Source organism: Schistocerca piceifrons, chromosome 7 (assembly GCF_021461385.2).
Source record: "Schistocerca piceifrons isolate TAMUIC-IGC-003096 chromosome 7, iqSchPice1.1, whole genome shotgun sequence".
In the NCBI taxonomy this organism is placed as follows: Eukaryota; Metazoa; Arthropoda; class Insecta; order Orthoptera; family Acrididae; genus Schistocerca; species Schistocerca piceifrons.
The window spans coordinates 89,622,536-89,648,012 of NC_060144.1; the positions used below are offsets into that span (position 1 = coordinate 89,622,536).

Below are 25,477 nucleotides of genomic sequence, written 5' to 3' on the forward strand. Positions count from 1 at the left end.
TAAGTAAGTACAAATCAATGCATATATGTATGGAATAAAAATAAAAACTTACAACAGTGCTGTAAATGGTCAACATGTTGGCATATTTTCAGTGAGAAAATGTAGAATAACTGTTAAACTGATTCATTTCATATCATAGCAACAGATCACAATAATGCCATTGTATCATACAACTAAATCACTTCCTGGTTGTGGTCATTACATTAGTACCTAAAATTACTACCACCAACATTTTTCTGTGTATTTATGAACACTACTTTCCCCAGAAAATACAGAAGGGATTTTATACAGTTATCAATAATAGACAGATGGGTGCTTGAGGAAAATTTGTGTATACATTTTCTTACCATTGCACCAAACAAGCTGTGCAGCTGTAAATCCTTAGTGATACCTGTACAATGACAATGCAGCTTGCTAGTTAATACCTAAACTGTATTGACAACCGCAGAGTTCAGCATAAATGCCTAATTAATATAGGAAATAGAGAGTACAGTACTCACTAATTCATAGACCACAGAAGTTAGTTATGATTTTCATGTGTAGGCACCCTCTTTTCCTTTTATATTTCTTAGTAGTACAATATTAATTTGTATCCATCTAGAAGTTCAATTTCAGTGATTTCTGGCTGATATTCTCAAAGATGCAGCATTTCTCCTGATATTCTACTTGTTCTGCCATTTTCCTGTGTTGATAATTCATGTTCATCCTTTTTATATATGAGCCTTACATTTTAAGGGAATGTGCTGATTAACTGTTCTTTCTTGCACATGATCCACACTGTTATATTTATTTTATAACAAATTCAAAAATTATGTTTAAAAATTCTCCAAACCTTATTGTGACAAAAAGGAAAATGTTCCATATTTGTGATATATACTTACGGTCTTCATCAGTACGTAGCCCTGTAGTAGCTGGCAACCAACTTCCTAAATTAGATTCTGGCTGGACTGTCACCTCATATGTGGTGAAAGGTGTAGCATTTTGGAAGATATAAACAGTCTGATCTGCATCTACACTGTCTATAATTAGTGAACAGTCCATCTCACAAGAATCTTCTGAGGTTTCATTTGAACAATTTATGTAAACTACATATCTTTCAATAAAAGATTCAGTCCCATAGACTGGTGGCTCCCAAGAAACAATAAAAGATGATGATGTCACATCTGACACAGTAAGATTCTGCACAGAGTCTGAAACAAAATACAGTCTTGGAATGAAAAGATAGCATTTACATTCTATTGACTATGATTAATCATGACAACATGGTCAGAGAGCTACGTTCAATGACTAATTACAAATATGGCAACAATACAAGCAACAAAAGTATATATGTAATGAGAGGGGCACTGTTAAGAAATGCATATTAAATATTACATCTGGAGGCTTATAGGCTCAAAACGAGGAGAAATGTGAATGCAGAGAAAGGCTGTTAAGGTTGAAAGCAAATTGGCATTCCTACCATGTGGCTGCATGGTGGCAGACAGTTTCCGCCAACATGCTGTGTTGGAGTTCTTGCACTGACTGGTCTGATTGCATGTTATATGTTACCAGATACAATAATTCCATAACCTGAAGATGCGAGTTTAAAATAATTAGTACAAATGAAGTGGGCTCCCTAAATTAAATTTTGGCAAGAATGGTTATAAAAATGCCCCTATGCATGTACACATCAATATTGCACAAACAAGTGTAAAGAGTGTGGGAACAGGTATTTCCTATTATACCACACGTGATGATGCCTTCCCAGTCCATTTATCTACAGAGCATGGGAAAAATGTCTGGGTTCTATAAGCTATGTAAGTGCACCTTTGCAGTAGACTGTCTTCAAGCATGTATCACTTCAGATTTTCAGTGGTTTAGTGACTCACTGTCATGAATCAAACAAACATGAGAGCATTTGTTTTGCCCTACTTTATATAAATTCAAAATACCCTGTTAGTCCTATCTGGTATGAGTCCTACACGCTTGAGCAGTATTTTAAGATTGGTCAAACAAGTTTTTGTAAGGAATCTGCTTTGTAGATTGACTGCATTTTCCACTCTCCTATCAGTGAATTAAACTTCTAAACAAACATTTGGCAACAAAGTCCAGCATTTGGTTAGTTTGCTTTGATCCTGTCAATTTAAGTACCTGTGTCATCCAAAACAGTCTGAACACTACTTACTGTTACACATATCAATTTGCAATGAAACATGTCTGTTTACAAGTACGCCTACAACATCCTGCTTCTATAAACATTTTCTAACCTTTCTTCTAACTTCCTACATAGCTTTCTAATAGTACCTACCATTTATTTCTGTTATAACACTTCAATCACAAGTTTTCACATACTTATTCTTAATCTTATTTAACATTTTTCTATCATTCCTTTTGTCTCTTTACCATCGAACCATGAATCTCTGTTTCTTCTACTCCACTAATTCCAAAAACTTCAATCACACATCCTCTTTCTGAAATCCTGTATGACACATGGGCTCCCACCTAATGGGTTTACCACTGAAATTGGCATTTCAGGCTGTCACCTATCCTGCTGCAACAACCTTCACCTTTTCCAGTTCCATCAGTCTCTCACCTTCACCAATATGATCCTTTATAATAATATATTCCAACCTCAAGCCATACATGACAGTCTCTACTCCTCTCACAAAATCCTTTTACTCTGAGATCACAAGTTTCTGAATGCTATTACTGAAATAGAAACTTTTGTACTTCAACAATTGAAACAACATTTTCAGTACTATCTGAGGAAGCTGTCCAGCTACTGCTGTCTTATGATCACTCTGATCCATCCCCTGACCAAAATCAACCCCTAAGAGCTCCCCAACCATGCCTTGCTGACTTCACCCATCTTTCACATCCCCAGAAACTTTCTCCACCCTCCATGAAACATGATGCTCTTGAACGTCCTTCCCATAATGCTATTGTCAAACTTTCCACCAAAACTCTGACCCCTGCAGAAATCTCAGTACTTCCTAAAGCCCTCACTTTCAGCTCAAAACCTAAGTTCAGCCTCAGTGGACTAGTAAAGGACCTTCTTTCCTTTACTCATTCTTTTGCAGTGGAAACATTTCTTTGCCATGCACTTCACTAATAACATCCAACGAAAACCCCGCAAAGAAGATTGTTTAAAACAGTTACAACATCCCTCCAATTATGCCCCTTCTCCCCTTCCATCTCTCAGGAATTCTGCACTTCTAATATGGCCTTGTCTTCTTTTCCTAAACCCCTTGTCAGTGAGTGCAACACCATCCCTGTGTAACTCACAGCTTCCCATAATCTGAAAAACCAATCCAGACTTTCCCGCTGTAAAACCAAAAACCACAACCCTTTTGGGATCCTGTATCCATTTTTCAGTCTCATCCCCACTCTCCCAAAGAGGGCATTTCTGTAATATCAGTAATTTACACCAATTTAAACTGCTGCTTTGATTTTATCTTTTCTGGTTATCTGGATTCGAATACACTGAAGATTTTCTTTTGGAGCAAATTAGTAATTTGCTCTACATTAAGCTATTGTTTTGACATTGTTTCCATTTGGGCTTCACCAATATGCAGAAGGAAGGAAACATGTTGGATGAAAAGCTGATGTACCATCACAATTTGTACATAATACAAACTTCAGGCACATGGTAGGAATAATTTTGCTATTGTAATTATGGAGTGATTAACAATTAAAGTTCCAATATTTCTAGTCATCAAAGAGAGCTGTTTTCATTTATTCAAACTAAAAACAAATTGTATCTCTAATAGAAGTATGACATGATAATTTTTCTGTCAGAATTAAGAATACTCATGTCTTTTATTGGTGTTAGTTAATGGAATTGTAATTACTAATATATAGAAATGTAAAGTTTTACTCATACAGTGGAATGTCAGGTCTTAAATGGCTACACAGGACAATTGAAATGGCGTGGGAGTCAGGACAGGTTCCATCAGACTGGACGAAAGCAGTAATCACACCAACATTTAAACATGGAAACAGAAAAGATTGTAACAACTACAGAGGTATCTCTTTAATCAGCATTGTGGGTAAAATCTTCTCAGGCATTGTTGAAAGGAAAGTGCGAGTATTAGTTGAGGACAAATTGGACGAAAATCAGTGTGGGTTTAGGCCTCTTAGAGGTTGTCAGGACCAGATCTTTAGCTTATGGCAAATAATGGAGAAGTGTTACGAGTGGAACAGGGAATTGTATCTATGCTTTATAGATCTAGAAAAGGCATATGACCAGGTTCCTAGACGGAAGTTATTGTCTGTTCTACGAGATAATGGAATAGGAGGCAAACTTTTGCAAGCAATTAAAGGTCTTTACATAGATAGTCAGGCAGCAGTTAGAGTTGACGGTAAATTGAGTTCGTGGTTCAGAGTAGTTTCAGGGGTAAGACAAGGCTGCAACCTGTCTCCACTATTGTTCATATTATTTATGGATCATATGTTGAAAACAATAAACTGGCTGGGTGAGATTAAGATATGTGAACACAAAATAAGCAGTCTCGCATATGTGTATGACTTAGTTGTGATGGCAGATTCGATTGAAAGTTTGCGAAGTAATATTTCAAAGCTAGATCAGAAATATAAGGACTATGGTATGAAGATTAACATCTCCAAAACTAAAGTAATGACAGTGGGAAAGAGATATAAACGGATTAAGTGCCAACTAGGAGGAACAAAGTTAGAACAGGTAGACAGTTACAAGTACTTAGGATGCATATTCTCACAGGATGGCAACATAGTGAAAGAACTGGAAGCGAGGTGTAGCAAAGCTAATGCAGTGAGCGCTCAGCTATGATCTACTCTCTTCTGCAAGAAGGAAGTCAGTACCAAGACTAAGTTATCTGTGCACCATTCAATCTTTCGACCAACTTTGTTGTATGGGAGCGAAAGCTGGGTGGATTCAGGTTACCTTATCAATAAGGTTGAGGTTACGGATATGAAAGTAGCTAGGATGATTGCAGGTACTAGTAGATGGGAACAATGGCAGGAGGGTGTCCACAATGAGGAAATCAAAGAAAAACTGGGAATGAACTCTATAGATGTAGCAGTCAGGGCGAACAGGCTTAGATGGTGGGGGCATGTTACATGCATGGGAGAAGCAAGGTTACCCAAGAGACTCATGGGTTCAGCAGTAGAGGGTAGGAGGTGTTGGGGAAGACCAAGGAGAAGGTACCTGGATTCGGTTAAGAATGATTTTGAAGTAATAGGCTTAACATCAGAAGAGGCAGCAATGTTAGCACTGAATAGGGGATCATGGAGGAATTTTATAAGGGGGACTATGCTCCAGACTGAATGCTGAAAGGCATAATCAGTCTTAAATGATGATGATGATGATGATGAATATTAATTGGAGGCACCAGGTATTGGAACTTGTGATACCACACATTATCGATGACACAGTGGCTCCCAGCAGGCCACGGCAGAGCCGCCATTTACGTGGCGAGAAATATGAGTTATAGCCATATTCAACAGATTGCAATCTATCAGAGACAGAAGAACAGAACATTATGATGACAGCAACTGTGAGCCACCACATGAGACATCCTTCCAGGTTCTCTGGTGATGATGACCAAGAGCCAAACAAGTGGCTGAAGGTATATGAGTGTACAGCCAAATTTAACAAATGGGATGATACTGTGTGTTTGGCTAACATATTATTCTACTTGGAGGTCACTGCCAAACACTGGTATGAGAATAATGAGGAGAAGTTCACAAGCTGGGAAGTATTACAGGTGGAACTGCACAAGTATTTTGGTGGCACACAATGACAGAAGTGCAAGGCTGAAGATAAATTAAAGTACAGGGCTCAGCATCCAGGAGAAACGACAGCATCCTACATTCAAGACGTCTTGAAGCTGTGTAAAATGGTGGTTCCTAGAATGAAGGAGGGAGATAAGGTTGCACATCTCATGAAGGGTGTTGCTTAGGACATGTATCAAGCCCTACTCCTGAAGGAGGTTTTGACAGCAGATGACTTCATAAAATGGAGTTAGTATATCGAGACAATGCACCAAAAAAGAATTACATGAAAGAAGTTTGAAGGGCTTCCAAACATAAATGTGCATCCAAGAGTGTGGAGACTATTTGTGCTGGATGAAGTGATCATTCCTGCAGTCAGAGCTAGAAAGGTAACTGTCATGTGTCATGCCATGCATCAACCCATGGATCTTGTAATGGAATGTAAGAGAAGAATAACATGGTCATCCCAACCTCTGTCATCTCGTTTAAGAATGGATTCAGTGAATTGTGTATAGTTAACTGTCACTGATAACCACAGATCCTTCCAAAACACATTTGCTTAGCAAACACTGAGCCATTAATTTTAGAACAGATGAGCATCATAGAAACCTCCCATGCCATGTCTGTGGGTTTTTATAACATTTTTATAACATGACAGAATATAATCATGGAGTAGCAATATCAAATACTAATTAGGTCTATTACTAGCAAAACATTTCATGTTAGGAAGTAGTTTTACATTTCATTCATACGCTCTAGCTTCTGGAGCATGAGATCAAAAAGTAGTAGTACGATATTTTTATATAAATTTGGAATCGTCATTTTCTTCCATAATTTGTGGGATGTCCGCATTGCTTCTCATTCCTCATTCTAACAAACAATCTTGTCATCACTAATTCTGTAACTATTCCTGCCAGGGTTAAAACTTATTCCCCGGTTAACTTGACTAACACTGCCACAATCACCATTTTAGTTATGCTGTGTTTATTCTCCGGTTAGGCATTAGGCATTATTACATGTTCATGTTTTCCGCGCTACTCCCAGAAGAGAACTTTAGCAGCTGCTAGCCGGGTACTGTACAAATAGCCCTTACCAGTGTAGCGTTCTGGCAAAAAAAATTTCTATCAAAATTTCATTTTCTTGGATACACCGAGAAGATAATACGTAATCTTTATTACCTGTTAATCAACGGGGATGCATTTCAAAATCATGTGAATCATCGATAGACTAATGTGTGCTGGATGCTAGGCAGTTTGTGAAACAAAGTCTCCCCCCCCCCCCCCCCCCCCCCCCAGAAATTGCTGTCCAGGGCAGACACCCCTGCCCCCTGCCCCCTGCCCCCTATATCCAGACCTGTTCCACATGCATGATTCTGATAGCTTAGGTGCACAAGTAAAATTTTTTCCGGTTGGTATTTGTCTGCTGCTTATACAGCTAACTGCCACACTTCTGTAGCCAGAAGCGGGAGAAGGTATTACTCACACGCGACTCAACTGTGCATGCGTATGAGCTCACTCGCAACTGCTCAAATTAATCAAATGCAAGCTAGTTGTGATGTCACTCTCATCCCAGGCAATTTGCTGTTATGAAGCATTACATAGTCTTCCTAAAGCCATTGACACATTTTGCTGTTGGCAGACGCTTGTGTGAGCACTGTGTTTTGTTGCTGTATATGGCGCATTTCCATGGCAACTTAGTTTTATTTTCGGTTTCTCTCTCTCTCTCTCTCTCTCTCTCTCTCTCTCTCTCTCTCATGTTTTATTGCAAGCAGCAGTCTCAAGGGGGCAGGCGAGGGGTAGGTATAGTAGTGTACAGGTGGGGAGAAAGACAAATGCTGCAGGGAATAGAATGTCAACAGATGAATCATCAGGGGGTTGGGGCAGTTAAGCAGGGAAAAAAAGGAGAACAAAGGGAGGGGAGTGCGGAAAGACAGGCAGATACACTGTGCAGGAGGCTGCAAACAAACAGGGTGGGAGATGAAAATGGGGTGGAGATGAGTGGATAGAGGGGGTGGAAACTGTTGGGCAGATGGTGTGGGCACAGTATATTACTGTAGGTTGAGGCCAGGATAATTATGGGACCAGAGAATGTGCTGTAAGGATTACTTCCATCTGACCAGTTCAGAAAGGCTGGTGGTGGAAGGAAGGATCCAGATGGCTTGGGTAGTGAAGGAGTCAGCTTTTCTTAACTGCACAGATGGATGTTATCCTTACCACACTTTCTCCATTCCTGTAATTATACTGTCCTCGACCTACAGTAACATACTGTCCCCAGGCCCTCCATCCAACAGTGGCCATGCCACTGTCCTCTCATCTCCTCCCCCTTTCTCATCTCCCGCCCTGTTTATTTGCAGTTCTCTGTAAACGCATCCACTCATGTTTCCCCACTCCTCTTCCTTTTTTCACCTTTTTTCCCCACATATCTAACCCACAACCTTCTGATGCTGTGTCTGTTGCCAGTCTTGGCAGTCTAGTCCCTGAACACTCCAACAGACAGTGTTTGTCTCTCCCCCCCTCCCCCCCCCAGACACTACTATAACTTCCCCTTACCTCCCCCCCCCCCTTCCACATTCCTGCTTGCATCCCACTTGATGTTGTATTCTGGCCGAAGAAGCTGGAGTTGTGGTCGCGTGTGCATGAGGAGTGCTTGCTTGTGTGTGTGTGTGTGTGTGTGTGTGTGTGTGTGTGTGTGTGTGTGTGTGTGTGTGTGTGTTTGATTGATTGATTGATTCCTTTATTAATCCATGTAACAATTTACATTGTGTGGATTTCATCAGCAAAATCATATACAATACAATATACCTACAATTTATACACATAAAATTAATATTTACACACGTTTTTAAAGTATCTTACATTAGTTTTATATCATATTGACTGGGTGTTGTGTGCTGTCCTTAGGTTAGTTAGGTTTAAGTAGTTCTAAGTTCTAGGGGACTGATGATCATAGATGTTAAGTCCCATAGTGCTCAGAGCCATTTGAACCATTTTGAACCATTAGTTTTATATCCTTATGTAATTTTCTTATAGTACTGTACAATTCTGGATTTCATATTATAATTATTTCCTCATGTATTACAATGCAGGCTACTTTAATTACAGTACATTTTTTAATTCAGGTAGTCCATTACTGCATTGTAGTTGTTGTTGTCTTAAGTCCTGAGACTGGTTTCATGCAGCTCTCCATGCTACTCTAACCTGTGCAAGCTTCTTCATCTCCCAGTACTTGCTGCAACTTACATCCTTCTGAATCTGCTTAGTGTATTCATCTCTTGGTCTCCCTCTACGATTTTTACCCTCCACACTGCCCTCCAATGCTAAATTTGTCATCCCTTGATTTCTCAGAACATGTCCTACCAACTGGTCCCTTCTTCTTGTCAAGTTGTGCCACAAACTCCTCTTCTCAACAATTCTATTCAATACCTCCTCATTAGTTATGTGATCTACCCATCTAATCTTCAGCATTCTTCTGTAGTACCACATTTCAAAAGCTTCTATTCTCTTCTTGTCCAAACTATTTATCGTCCATGTTTCACTTCCATACATGGCTACACTCCATACAAATACTTTCAGAAACGACTTCCTGACACTTAAATCTATAAACAATGTTAACAGATTTCTCTTCTTCAGAAACGCTTTCCTTGCCATTGCCAGTCTACATTTTATATCCTCTCTACTTTGACCATCATCAGTTATTTTGTTCCCCAAATAGCAAAACTCCTTTACTACTTTAAGTGTCTCATTTCCTAATCTAATTCCCTCAGCATCAACTGACTTAATTCAACTACATTCCATTATCCTCGTTTTGCTTTTGTTGATGTTCATCTTATATCCTCCTTTCAAAACACTGTCCATTCTGTTGAACTGCTCTTCCAAGTCCTTTGCTGTCTGTGATAGAATTACAATGTCATTGGCAAACCTTAACGTTTTTATTTCTTCTCCATGGATTTTAATACCTACTCTGAATTTTTCTTTTGTTTCCTTTACTGCTTGCTCAATATACAGATTGAATAACATCGGGGACAGGCTACAACCCTGCCTCACTCCCTTCCCAACCACTGCTTCCCTTTCATGTCCCTCGACTGTTATAACTGCCATCTGGTTTCTGTACAAATTGTAAATAGCCTTTCGCTCCCTGTATTTTACCCCTGCCACCTTTAGAATTTGAAAGAGAGTATTCCAGTCAACATTATCAAAAGCTTTCTGTAAGTCCACAAATGCTAGAAATGTAGGTTTGCCTTTCCTTAATCTATTTTCTAAGATAAGTCGTTGGGTCAGTATCGCCTCACGTGTTCCAACATTACTGCAGAATCCAAACTGATCTTCACCGAGGTCAGCTTCTACCAGTTTTTCCATTCATCTGTAAAGAATTTGCGTTAGTATTTTGCAGCTGTGACTTATTAAACTGATAGTTCGGTAATTTTCACATCTGTCAACACCTGCTTTCTTTCGGATTGGAATTATTATAGTCTTCTTGAAGGCTGAGGGTATTTCGCCTGTCTCATACATCTTTCTCACCAGATGGTAGAGTTTTGTCAGGACTGGCTCTCCCAAGGCCGTCAGTAGTTCCAATGGAATGTTGTCTACTCCCGGGGCCTTGTTTCGACTCAGGTCTTTCAGTGCTCTGTCAAACTCTTCACACAGTATCGTATCTCCCATTTCATCTTCATCTACATCCTCTTCCATTTCCATAATATTGTCCTCAAGTGCATCGCCCTTGTATAGACCCTCTATATACTCCTTCCACCTTTCTGCTTTCCCTTCTTTGCTTAGAACTGGGTTTCCATCTGAGCTCTTGATATTCATACAAGTGGTTCTCTTTTCTCCAAAGGTCTCTTTAATTTTCCTATATGCAGTATCTATCTTACCCCTAGTGAGATAAGCCTCTACATCCTTACATTTGTCCTCTAGCCATCCCTGCTTAGCCATTTTGCATTTCCTGTCGATCTGATTTTTGAGATGTTTGTATTCCCTTTTGCCTGCTTCATTTACTGCGTTTTTATATTTTCTCTTTTCATCAATTAAATTCAATATTTCTTCTGTTACCCAAGGATTTCTACTAGCCCTCGTCCTTTTACCTACTTGATCCTCTGCTGCCTTCACTACTTCATCCCTCAGAGCTACCCATTCTTCTTCTGCTGTATTTCTTTCCTCCATTCCTGTCAATTGTTCCCTTATGTTCTCCCTGAAACTCTGTACTACCTCTGGTTCTTTCAGTTTATCCAGGTCCCATCTTCTTAAATTCCCACCTTTTTGCAGTTACTTCAGTTTTAATCTACAGTTCATAACCAATAGATTGTGATCAGAGTCCACATCTGCCTCTGGAAATGTCTTACAATTTAAAACCTGGTTCCTAAGTCTCTGTCTTACCATTATATAATCTATCTGGTACTTTCTAGTATCTCCAGGATTCTTCCATGTATACAACCTTCTTTCATGATTCTTGAACCAAGTGTTAGCTATGATTAAGTTATGCTCTGTGCAAAATTCTACCAGACAGCTTCCTCTTTCATTTCTCTCCCCCAGTCCATATTCACCTATGTTTCCTTCTCTCCCTTTTCCTATTCTTGAATTCCAGTCACCCATGACTATTAAATTTTCGTCTCCCTTCACTACCTGAATAATTTCTTTTATCTCATCATACATTTTATCAATTTCTTCATCATCTGCAGAGCTAGTTGGCATATAAACTTGTACTACTGTAGTAGGCGTGGGCTTCGTGTCTATCTTGGCCACAATAATGCGTTCACTATGCTGTTGGTAGTAGCTTACCTGCAATCCTATTTTTTTATTCATTATTAAGCCTACTCCTGCATTACCCCTATGATTTTGTATTTATAAACCTGTATGCACCTGACCAACAGTCTTGTTCCTCCTGCCACCAAACTTCACTAATTCCCACTATATCTAACTTCAACCTATCCATTTCCCTTTTTAAATTTTCTAAGCTACCTGCCTGATTAAGGGATCTGACATTCCACGCTCCGATCCGTAGAACGCTAGTTTTCTTTCTCCTGATAACGACGTCCTCCTGAGTAGTCCCCGCCCGGAGATCCGAATGGGGGACTATTTTACCTCCGGAATATTTTACCCAAGAGGACACCATCATCATTTAACCATGCAGTAAAGCTGCATGCCCTCGGGAAAAATTATGGCTGTAGTTTCCCTTGCTTTCAGCCATTCGCAGTACCAGCACAGCAAGGCCGTTTTGGTTAGTGTTGCAAAGCCAGATCAGTCAATCATCCGGACTGTTGCCCCTGCAACTACTGACAAGGCTGCTGCCCCTCTTCAGGAACCACATGTTTGTCTGGCCTCTCAACAGATACCCCTCCATTGTGGTTGAACCTACAGTACGGCCATCTGTATCGCTGAGGAATGCAAGCCTCCCCACCAACGGCAAGGTCCATGGTTCATGGGGGTAGGCTGTTACTGCATAATAACTTTTATTTAGTAAAAAATTTTTTAGTTTTGCTTTGAACTGTTCAATTTATCAATATCTTTTATATTTTGGGGTAATTTATTATATAATTTAATGGCATTGTACAACAAGCCCTGCTGAGTTTTAACTTTATTTTTCCTCTCTAGATGCAGATTGTATTGGTTTCTAGTTTCATAGCTGTGTACTAAAGAATTTTTAACATAGATGTGTGTGTGTGTGTGTGTGTGTGTGTGTGTGTGTGTGTGTGTGTGTGTGCGTGTGTGTGTGTCTTTTACTGATGAAGGTAGTGGCCAAAACCTATAAGTGAGTACCTTTTAATTGTGCCTGACTGCAAGCTGATGAGCCTTCTTTATGGTAAGTAGCAGTCTGTCTTTTCCTTCATTGTTGTTACTCTATGAATATGGGTTTTTCTGTACAAATGGTCATGGACAACTGCAGGAGCAACTGAGTGAACAGGCGGCTAACATCTAAAGCAGATAACTAGATCAAGACTTAAAATTACAGTGTAGCTGTGTAACGGAGAAAAAGAAACAGTGAAAACCGTGTACTATGCACAAAAAAATACCAAATTCCAAGGGCAATTTTGGGCATTATTAACATGAAACAAATAAACTCAACTAGACAAATAGTATTTATTTCTCTAATGACAACCCAAAGAGGCAAATGATATTAAATTCAAATCATTGATCACTAAATTCAATTAATTCTTTCCTATAGTAACTATAGATGCAGGGACAAAAAATGATCTCTCAAAGGCAGACCCATTATATTTACTTAGACAGACATAGCTTACTCCACCATCAGACATCAGCTTTACCAAATTGTCTGTTAGAGGGATCATAAAAAACATTATGTACTTACAAATAATAACTCTTCTGTCCCTGATGGTATTTCAGCTAAAGTAATAAAATCATGTGCAGACTAGGTAGCACTATCTTGAGTTAACTTTGTAACTAGTTGATGAGTTGTAGTGTATTTCCTGAAACACTGAAATACACACTAGCAACACCCATTTAAGAAAATGATCTTTAACCCTTGAGTGGGCATGCCTGTGTATAAAGTGTGTCAATCGCAAATATCATTGTTGTGCACAGTCCCATTGTTGTTTTACAATAGCATGCCCTTACCTATTCCTGCACTATTGTTTCAGCTAGCATAGTGCCTTACCTATCCCTGCACTATTGTTTCAGCCAGCATAGTGAGAAGTTGTGCTGTCACAGGCTCAAGTGAGTTAAAATAAACTGTGAGTGTATCATCTCAGTGTACAAAGCATGCCATGCGCCCATACATGTAAGTAATTTTTCCTTCACTTTTATTTCATTCCTTTTTAAACAAATCAAAAGATAACATGTAACAAGGGGATATATCACTGTGCAGGGCGAGATCAAAGTTGAGAGACAACGAGTTTGATTGGTTACTTAACGAGGACCCGGAGTTCAACTCTGTACCAGGTAACAAAAATGATGACCACTCTGAAGAAGAGAAATTTATCACACAACGTGACCATGATTCAGATTCTGATCAAGTCCACAATCAGATGATGACTGTGAAGAGGCACTCTCTGCTGGCGGAATTTTTATTGGGAGGGACAAAATGTGTAACTGGGTCTACACGCATTGCCAGAGGGGTTACATGTGAAAGAGAGGCTTTATGGACAATACTTAGCATGGAAATGATTGATGAAACTGTACAATGCACGAACATATACACTCAATCTGAGAAAGAATTTTTACAATATTCCAGGGAAAGGGACGCTAAGGAAACCACAAGGTGTGAAATAATGGCATTGTTGGGATTGCTGTATCTCACCGAGACTAAGAAAACAAACCACACAAATGTCACTGAACTGTGGACAGCAGATAGTAGTGGTATGGAGATTACAAGAGCTGTGATGAGCTACAGAAGATTTCTGTTCCTTTTATGATGTATCTGTTTTGATGACAAGGGTACAAGGTAAGAAAGATGAGTAACTGATATACATGCTGCAATAAGGCAAATATTGGATGCCTTTGTGGTACCAAGAATGCTTATAGTGTAAGACAATTTGTGACAGTAGACGAAAAGTTGCAAGCTTTCTGGGGTTGCTGTTCTTTTGTTCAGTATATCCCAAACAAACCAGCAAAGTACGGGATAAAGATTTTTGTTTTAGCAGATGCTAAAACATTCTTCACTAGTAATGTTGAAGTACATTGTGGAAAACAGCCTAAACGACCATACAATGTTTCTAATTCTCCCTGTGATACTGTAGGAAGGCTAGTTACCCACACTGGAGGCTCAGGAAGAAACAGTACAATTGACAATTGGTACACTAGCTATTTCATAGCCAACTCCCTTTTGAAAAAGAGACTAACATGCATTGCCACATTGAGAGAAAACAAACGTGAGATCTCACAAGAATTTTTACCTGGGAAATGTAGGGCTATCCCCTCCTCTTTATTTGGTTTTGATAATGAAATGATGCTAGTTTTGTATGTGCCAGAACAAAACAAGGCACTTATACTACTTTCAACTATGCACGATTTTCGAACCATTGTCAAAGTTACAGGTAAACCAGACATCATTTTGGATTACAATATAACAAAGGGAAGAGTCGACATAGTTGAGCAATTGGAAGGTGCATATTCCATCAAACAGGTTCTATTCTGTGCTCTAATGGATGTAGCAGGAATCAATGCTCAAATGAGGCAAATCCAAAAAAGAAGAGAAGAATGTTCTTGAAAGATTTAGCACTATCTCTTATGAAGGCTCAGCTACTGGAACAGGTTAACATTCCTCCACTTCTTGCCGGCATTGCAACTTTCCTTTTGAAATATAAAGATCAATGTGTTGAAAGAACTGAGGAGCCTACCACCAAGAAAAGAGGTTGGTGTGTGACATGTGGTATAATGTAACATATTATTATTATTTTTAGGTTGTTTTCCACAATTTACTTCAACATTATTAGGTAAGAATGTTTTAGCATCTGCTAAAACAAAAATCTTTATCCCATACTTGACTGGTTTGTTTGGAATATAATGAACAAAAGGACAGAGACCCCAGACAGCTTTCAACTTTTCATCTACTGTCACAAATTGTCTTACAAAATATGTATATAGAGCAGGCCGGGGTGGCCGAATGGTTCTAGGCACTTCAGTCCGGAACCATGTGACTGTTACAGTCACAGGTTCAAATCCTGCCTCAGGCATGGATGTGTGTGATGTGCTTATGTTAGTTAGGTTTAAGTAGTTCTAAGTTCTAGGGCACTGATGACCTCAGATGTTCTAACTTACCAAACGAAAGCATTGGTATGTTGATAGAGACAATAACAAACACACACACAAATTTCAAGCTTTCGCAACCCACGGTTGCTTCATCAGGAAAGAGGGAAAGAGAGGAAAAGACGAAAGGATGTGGGTTTTAAGGGAGAGGGTAAGGAGCCATTCCAATCCCGGGAGCGGAAAGACTTACCTTGGGAGGAAAAAGATACAGGTATACACTCACACATACACACACACAAATCCATCTGCACATATACAGACACAAGCAGACATATCATATATCTCTGCCCGAACTCTTTGCCTTTAGAAATGTCTGCTTGTGTCTGTGTATGTGCGGATGGATATGTGTGTGTATGCAAGTGTATACCTGTCCTTCTTTCCCCCTAAGGTAAGTCTTTCCACTCCCGGGATTGGAATGACTCCTTACCCTCTCCCTTAAAACCCACATCCTTTCGTCTTTCCCTCTCCTTCCTCTTTCCTGATGAAGCAACCGTTGGTTGCAAAAGCTTGAATTTTGTGTGTATGTTTGTGTTTGTGTGTCTATCAACCTGCCAGCACTTTCGTTGAAAATGTGTCTCTACATGATAGCGGGTGGACATATTACAAGCTCCGCCAAGTTAATATTGTTAAAAAGTCTGTTCGTCTCAATAAGAGATAGCGGGCAGAGATATTGCGAGTTCATCCAAGTTGATATTGTTAAAAAATGTGTGTTCCATTAGAAAGGGTTATCAAGATAGCAGAGTTTATTCATATTTTCACGGCGATGATACCCATCTGTTCGTCTCTCCACAAAGCACCGAGAATACTGCATCAAGAGGATCGAAGGTGACAAGAAGAATTCGTGTGAGCAGAGGAGGACCTATCCAGAACCAGTACTGTCATACCAATCTCCATGCACAATAGCGGTAACAAGAAAAGGGTGTATGTAAATTTATGTATGTTAAATCCTGAATATATGTACTGAATATTGAAGGTCTGTTTATACGAGGGCTATCCACAAAGTTCATTACATTTTGGAATTAAAAATAAATAAAGTATTGGAATTTTTTTTATTATATACAGATGAAAGCCACACTTAAATACTACTTTTCTACACAGTTGCCATTTAAATTAAGGCACTTATCGCAGCGATGGACGAGCTTGGAAATTCCTTCATCATAAAATTTGGCCACCTGCACCTTCAATCACGTAATGACTGTCTTTTGGGACAGAAAAGGTGTGATTTTTGTGGATTTCCTGGAAAGAGGCACTACAATAAACTCTCAAAGGTATTGCCAAACTCTGCACAACCTCAGAAGAGCAATACAAAACAAGCGCAGAGGAAAGTTGGGCTCAAAGATCTTGCTGATTCACGACAATGCCCGGGCACACATGGCAAATGCCACTCGTGAAGTTCTCGAATCTTTTAAGTGGGAGTTGTTTCCTCATCTGCCGTACAGTCCCAACCTGGCACCGAGCGACTTCCACTTATTCCCAGCAATGAAGAAGTGGTTGGCTATGCAGTGTTTTGATGACGACGCACAGCTTCAAGAAGAGGTAACCACGTAGTTGAAGGTGCAGGCGGCCGAATTTTTCAACGAAGGAATTTCCAAGCTCGTCCATCACTACGATAAGTGCCTTAATTTAAATGGCAACTATGTAGAAAAGTAGTATTTAAGTGTGGCTTTCATCTGTATATAATAAAAAAAAATTCCAATACTTTATTTATTTTTAATTCCAAAATGTAATGTACTTTGTGGATAGCCCTCATATTAGAGCCAGTTAAAGTTCACTCAGGATAGATGTACCTTACAATTTTTTTTTCAATCATTGCTTCAAAATTTTTCTTTTATGTTAAATACTGTTCACAATGGAGTCAAAGGAAATGGCCATTGTTGAAAATTCATTACAAAATGCAAATTGCCAACATGTCAGAAATCCACACTTGGCAACAGTTGAAGGTAATGGCACGAACTCGTGAACTGGGCGATGGCTGCCAAAACAACCAAGTTGGCATCCCATTATTAAAAAATGATGACACTGGTAATATAACTAGTCATGATGCCACTTTATGACACCCGATGAGACAATTTCTCAGGTCTCACTGGGAAACATTTTCTCAAATAGTGGAACTTGACAGCAAAAACTCCTTTGATTATCTGTTCACTACATCGCGAACACAAGCACAGGAAACAGTTCGCAAAACCAATGCAAACACTAGTGTGACACACACTCTTTAGCACAGCTAATGCAACTAATAGCACAACAGTTTGGACAGTAAAACCAGGCATTTAACCATTTCAAGAATAGTATTAGTCAACAGTGAGGTGAGGTGAGCAAAACTATACGCACTGAATTATCTAACGAATTATCCAGTAAGTTCACAGAGCTCGGTAAACAACTAAAGCAAGAAATAATTACTGACACAACCCGCAATATAAACATGTTAACATAAAAGGTAACATCCATAGACTATAAACAGGAACAACTTGCAGGTGAGTTACAAAACCTTAGTGCAGCATATTCCCAAATTCAGGAGACACAATTCCAAGTTGATGCATCGGTAAAAAATATGACAAATGCAGTTAGTGAGCTGAAAGATGTATGCAAAAACCTACCTACAGAAACACACAAGTTGTGCCTGAGAGTATATCAGTTAAGTTTAGAGTCAGAATTTTCCAATAAACAGAAATAAATTATGTGCAGATGTAAAGGAAATATATGGAAAAGCTGACACCAGAATGCTGGATAAGGGCAGCACCCTTTCTGAAAAGGTAGTGTCAGAATGTAATATTTATATAGATACTGTAGAAGAACATCTAAAAGAGAAGGAAAGTTAACTTATAGCTAAAACAGACTCGGGTTTAAAGGAAGCAGAGGAAAGGTTGCGAGGCAGTGTTGCTAAAACTACTGACATTCCAAAATTAACATATGAGAGAAACCAAACCTATGCTCTTAAAGAAGTTACATACCTTCACTGGTTATGCACGATGAGGGGTTAGCCCATCGAAGGGAAATACCAAATGTTGCACAATGCAACAACACTTGCCGGCAGTTGCACCTGTTGGGCAAGCACAGTTGCCATGCGCTGCCCCACAAGAGAATATAAACATGTCTGACACTGACGGTGCGGAGTGTTTGTCAACATTACTTGCAGATGAGGGATTATTTAGGCATTGACAATTCCCAGTATTTACTTCTAAAGGGTAAAAGAACACACCCTGTGGTCTTTATCAGAGCATTTCAAAAGTTTTTACCCATTACCTGGACCAAAGCCCAGAAAATTAGATTTGTTGTTGTATACACACAGGGTGACATTCTGCTATAGGCTATGGACATGATGGAACATTGCCACTATTATGAACAGTCTGAGAGAGCATTTCTGGATAAGTATTGGTCTGAGGCCATGGTGCATTCAACCCAGCTCCATTCAACAGCAAGTATGGAAGCCTAAGGGGCTATTTTGGAAAATATTTAAATAAAGCCAGATACTGGACAAACCCGGTATCTCAAGTAGACATGCAGAAAATTTTAAGAGCCGTCTTCCTGACCACATTAGGGAAAGACTCATTACCATCCCAGAACACAACACCGAATACTTTCTATCTGTACTGAACTCAACAGATTTAATATATGAAATCCAGTGCAACAGAAACCTGTTAATATGCCATTAGCAACACAGAGATTTATGGACCAACAAGTAAACAACAGATTCGTAGTACCACACGGATGGCAACCTTACCGCACATAGACCTATGGTAATGGTAACGGTAGTCACAATGGCAATGGAGAAAGCCATAAATACAAAGGTGGGTATAAAGTAAATAGGCAAAATTTAGCAAAAACAATTACAATGGGCAGTAGTGTATGGCCAGCCTGTACAATATGTACAGACACAAGCTACTGACAATAATCAGCCGATTGCTTGGCAAACACAAAACAATAACAGACCGAATAACCCACAGACAGTGGAATTCAGCCAGCAAAGTAACACACATATGCCAAATAACACGCAGAGGCAAAGAGAATTTCAGTCAAGAGCCTCTTAGGACACTAATTGGTGTAATCAAACACAAACCTAGAGATCGATGCCACCACAACACCGGAAAACTTGAACCGGACATGGTAGGCCCCTGTTCTGTGACCTTGGAAGGGACTGGGGGCATGAGCTTGATCAACAGTTGCTTTATCAGATATGATCATAGTAGGTATACGCTCTAAGTTTTATATATGTGTAATAACATTAGATTTAGGATGCTGGAAAATCACATTCCAGAATTCATGTTGTTAGTTGATTAGGAAAATTTTATTTGTGGTTTTTTTTTTTTTTTTCCTCATATGTCAAATGTGTAAATGCTAAGGTGAGTGGATGTAACAAGGAAGAATTTTACTTTTGTGTGTCTAGGGACGATGATACTTTAAACACAGTGCTTTGCCTTGTGCGTACCCCAGCTGTAAATGAATAAATGAACTTGTGAAATACACAGTAGCGCGCACTCCACTACACACCTCACTGCGACAACAGTGGTAACAGAGCAAAGCAGCGCATGCACATTGGGGAGAAAGCTAGTCAACAAACTGCAGGCGCATGCACGCCAGATGCAGTTGAAAGTGTATGAGCACCCAACACAAACAAACCCTATGAGCTACAGCATGCACTAGCATTTATAAAGGCTATTGCATAAACTGGGACATAGAAAATTAGGAGAGAGTCTATACCACAACTACAATTATCTATACAATACACACAAACAAAGATAAGCTAAGGGATTATATACATGGTAAGGGGTCCTAAACTACAAAATATTTACTGAAGTTACATTAGTATGTACATTATATCTACATATTTACAAATTTAAGCATTGAAAGTACACACACTAATTAGAATTGAGGGACCAGAAAACTCTTGCCGCAGGTAAACAAGCAAGTACAATATAAGTAAAAAGCTGAATAAGAGGTCGCATCATGCCTATAATACACTTTATCTTTCAGGTTTATAAGGTAAGTAGAGAGGCATACATGACATTAAATGAGTTTGTGGTAGCATGACTGCACACTAGAGTAGATGCGTACATGGTTGAACATATGAAAGAGATATTAGTGGCCAGTGAACCACTGTATACTTATCTATTAAGATTTAGTTTTCAGTTAGTAGTAAGTTTTTTCTTCCAGGAAACAATGCATCGACATGTCCTAAAGTGAAGAAATATAAATGCTTGTTTAGTGTTACGTACCATGTAAACTTAAGAAAGGACCGCACCATAAGTAAATATATTTGTAAGTTTATGATATGTATGAATGTGATACTGTGAAAATATGTAAAAGAATACAACTGCAATATGTCACATGTCGCGATACTAAACTAAGGTGGTGCACTACCAGATAATCAAGGGGTCGAAACCTAACTACTGTGAGTGTTGACTACTCATGAAAGTGTCAAGCACCTGATTTACATTGAACTTTTTTTGCACATTTTTGACTTATATAAACACTATTTTACGCTCATTGGACATGACATATAATACTGATGATACAACTCTGTATACCTTGGCATATACACTACTGGCCATTAAAATTGCTACACCATGAAGATGGCATGCTATAGATGCTAAATTTAACCAACAGGAAGAAGATGCTGTGATATGCAAATGATTAGCTTTTCGGAGCATTCACACAAGGTTGGCGCTGGTGGCAACACCTACAATGCGCTGACATGAGGTAAGTTTCCAACCGATTTCTCATACACAAACAGCAGTTGATCAGCATTGCCTGGTGAAACGTTGTGATGCGTCATGTAAGGAGGAGAAATGTGTACCATCACATTTCTGACTTTGATAAAGGTTGGATTGTAGCATATCGTGATTGCGGTTTATCGTATAGTGACATTGCTGCTCGCGTTGGTCAAGATCCAATGACTGTTAACAGAATATGGAATTGGTGGGTTCAGGAGGGTAATACGGAATGCTGTGCTGGATCCCAATGGCCTCGTATCACTAGCAGTTGAGAAGACAGCCATCTTATCCGCATGGCTGTAATGGATTGTGCAGCCACGTCTTGATCCCTGAGTCAACAGATGGGAACATTTGCAAGACAACAACCATCTGCATGAACAGTTCGACGATGTTTGCAGCAGCATGAACTATCAGCTTGGAGACCATGGCTGCGGTTACCCTTGACGCTGCATCACAGACAGAAGCACCTGAAATTGTGTACTCAATGACGAACCTGGGTGCACGAATGGCAAAACGTCATTTTTTCGGATGAATCCAGGTTCTGTTTACAGCATCATGATGGTCGCATCTGTGTTTGACAACATCATGGTGAACGCACATTGGAAGCGTGTATTCATTATCGCCATACTGGCATATCACCCAGCATGATGGTATGCGGTGCCATTGGTTAACGTCTCAGTCACCTCTTGTACGCATTGACGGCACTTTGAACAGTGGATGTTACATTTCAGCTGTGTTATGACCCATGGCTCTACCCTTCATTCGAACCCTGCAAAACCCTACATTTTTGCAGGATAATGCATGACCACATGTTGCAGGTCCTGTATGGGCCTTTCTGGATACAGAAGATGTTCGACTGCTGCCCTCGCCAACACATTCTCCAGGTCTCTCACCAATTGAAAACATCTGGTCAATGGTGGCCGAGCAACTGGCTTGTCACAATATGCCAGTCACTACTCCTGATGAACTGTGGTATCGTGTTGAAGCTGCATGGGCAGCTGTACCTGTACACACTATCGAAGCTCTGTTTGACTCAATGCCCAGGCGCATCAAGGCCGCTATTACGGCCAGAGGTGGTTGTTCTGGGTACTGATTTCTCAAGATCTATGCACCCAAATTGCATGAAAATGTAATCACATGTCAGTTCTAGTATAATATATTTGTCCAATGAATACATAATGAGATTTTCACTCTGCAGCGGAGTGTGCGCTGATATGAAACTTCCTGGCAGATTAAAACTGTGTGCCCGACCGAGACTCGAACTCGGGACCTTTGCCTTTCGCGGGCAAGTGCTCTACCATCTGAGCTACCGAAGCACGACTCACGCCCGGTACTCACAGCTTTACTTCTGCCAGTATCTCGTCTCCTACCTTCCAAACTTTACAGAAGCTCTCCTGCGAACCTTGCAGAACTAGCACTCCTGAAAGAAAGGATATAGCGGAGACATGGCTTAGCCACAGCCTGGGGGATGTTTCCAGAATGAGATTTTCACTCTGCAGCGGAGTGTGCGCTGATATGAAACTTCCTGGCAGATTAAAACTGTGTGCCCGACCGAGACTCGAACTCGGGACCTTTGCCTTTCGCGGGCAAGTGCTCTACCATCTGAGCTACCGAAGCACGACTCACGCCCGGTACTCACAGCTTTACTTCTGCCAGTATCTCATCTCCTACCTTCCAAACTTTACAGAAGCTCTCCTGCGAACCTTGCAGAACTAGCACTCCTGAAAGAAAGGATATAGCGGAGACATGGCTTAGCCACAGCCTGGGGGATGTTTCCAGAATGAGATTTTCACTCTGCAGCGGAGTGTGCGCTGATATGAAACTTCCTGGCAGATTAAAACTGTGTGCCCGACCGAGACTCGAACTCGGGACCTTTGCCTTTCGCGGGCAAGTGCTCTACCATCTGAGCTACCGAAGCACGACTCACGCCCGGTACTCACAGCTTTACTTCTGCCAGTATCTCGTCTCCTACCTTCCAAACTTTACAGAAGCTCTCCTGCGAACCTTGCAGTTCTGCAAGGTTCGCAGGAGAGCTTCTGTAAAGTTTGGAAGGTAGGAGACGAGATACTGGCAGAAGTAAAGCTGTGAGTACCGGGCGTGAGTCGTGCTTCGGTAGCTCAGATGGTAGAGCACTTGCCCGCGAAAGGCAAAGGTCCCGAGTTCGAGTCTCGGTCGGGCACACAGTTTTAATCTGCCAGGAAGTTTCAATGAATACATGTTTATCATCTGCATGTCTTCTTGGTGTAGCAATTTTAATGGCCAGTAGTGTAAAATGGTTATCCTTTATACGATGAACATAACAAGTAAATATGAGGTGCACCTTAAACACTGAGTAAGTATTAGATATGACTGGTATCATCAGGTTTGCATTATGTTTATAAACAACAAACTATTTTTGTTCTGGGAATCACAATTAATTCCAGTAAAGATGGGTAACTGAGCACGTAATGCCTTTCCGTGAAATTTCCTCAACCCTGTAGTGTGTAGATCTTTCCTGGAGAATGCTAGAGAGGCAAGGCCATGCATAGTTATTTAAGCAGCGTGTAGCATCTGTTTAAACAACTATTGTTTACTTCTTTAATTCATTTAACTTGATAAATATTCTCTGACAAGAAGTCACTGTAAATTGAAATGAAATGTATGTCAATTTATGCCATAAAGGAAAAATGAATCCATTATTATATGAATGTTATGTAAAGAATGTAAAACCAAATGAGGGCAAAAAGTGTACTCATACAATAGGAATTGAGCAATGTAACAAAATTATAATTTAACAAAATGCACTAAACAAAATGACAATCAGACTGTAATGTGTATAAGCAATGATAATGGCATGTCGGCAAATGAACAGGATAAGTTTATTTTTCTTAGTTTTATTCTTTTATTATTGTTGTTATATGTATAGTATGTGGAAAGGACACTACAAAATCAGAAAATTACCTTGTTGGCGGTTGTCGGATGTACAGCTGATATCCCCACTGTATAAGTGTGAGTGACAAGGTGGAATACTTTTCTTGGGCCACTGATATGGAAACCAGTTGTCACCGCATCGAAGATTTCACAAAGGATCACACCACTGAACATGAATTTGCACAGTAAAGCTATGTGGATGCATGACACATGCATTCTGACTTTGTATTAAACACGTGAAGCCGAGCACGAATGGTAACGAACGTCAAACTGCCCGCACATGCTTCGCAATCTGAACACTGGGCAGGTACTGACTGACAATAATGGGACTATGCACTTACAGCAAGCACTTTGTTAGGAAGGAAAACTTATGTATATATGTGTTAAGGGAGCTGACATGCCTATATAAATTGGTAATCATAGAGGATAACTCCAATGACCGAAAAATAAAGGCTATGCCCATACTGGCCAACCAGCCAGAGTGGCCAAGCAGTTCTAGGCCCTACAGTCTGGAACCGCACAACCACTATGGTCGCAGGTTCGAATCCTGCCTCATGCATGGATGTGTGTGATGTCCTTAGGTTAGTTAGATTTAAGTAGTTCTAAGTTCTAGGGGACTGATGACCTCAGAAGTTGAGTCCCATAGTACTCAGAGCCATAATCGCCACGGTTATCATCCCATAAAAAGGGAAATAAGCTCAGCCATAGATAACATTGACATAAAAACAAAAGAGGTAAAGATATGCTCTTCAATTTTTTAATTGCTTTAGATCTATATGTGTCTATAAGTGTGTCTATACGTGATAGCGGGCGGACGTATTACGAGCTCCACTGAGTTAATATTGTTAAAAAGTCTGTTCGTCTCAATAAGTGATAGTGGGCAGACGTATTGTGAGTTCTGCAGAGTTGATATTGTTAAGAAATGTGTATTCCAATAGCACATTAAGAAGTGTTATCAAGATAGCAGAGTTTATTCACATTTTCACAGTGATGATACCTGTCTGTTCATCTCTCTGCAATGCACCAAGAATACTGCATCAAAAGGATTGAAGCTAACAGGAAGAACTTGTGTGAGCAGAGGAGGGGCTATCTGGAACCAGTACTGTCATACCAATCTCCATGCACAATAGCAGTAACAAGAAAAGGCTGTACGCAATTTACAAATGTTAAATGCTGAATATATGTACTGAATACTGAAGGCCTGTTTATATTAGAGCCAGTTAAAGTTCACTCATCATAGATGTACCTTACAATTTTTTTTCAATTGTTCTTTCAAAATTTTCCTTTTCCAAGTACATTGAAGAAAGACTGAAACTGTATAAGGAAGTTTGAATGCCAGAAGAGAATTATGGCAATATGATGAGCATCATTGTAAGCACAACAGAGATCACTATACCACATAAACCAGCAGCCTACATCAGGAGATTCACC

The 25,477-nt window shown here is 39.9% G+C and overlaps 1 protein-coding gene across 1 annotated transcript in view; it reads right to left on the reverse strand.

Annotated features, from left to right (window-relative positions):
- The window catches only part of LOC124804918 (phosphatidylinositol phosphatase PTPRQ-like), a 424,691-nt gene that overhangs the window by 377,029 nt on the left and 22,185 nt on the right, over positions 1-25,477 (reverse strand). The window contains exon 2 of the mRNA XM_047265295.1: positions 882-1,190. Within this exon, the coding sequence (XP_047121251.1) occupies positions 882-1,190 (309 nt within the window). The remainder of the gene's footprint in view (positions 1-881; positions 1,191-25,477) is intronic.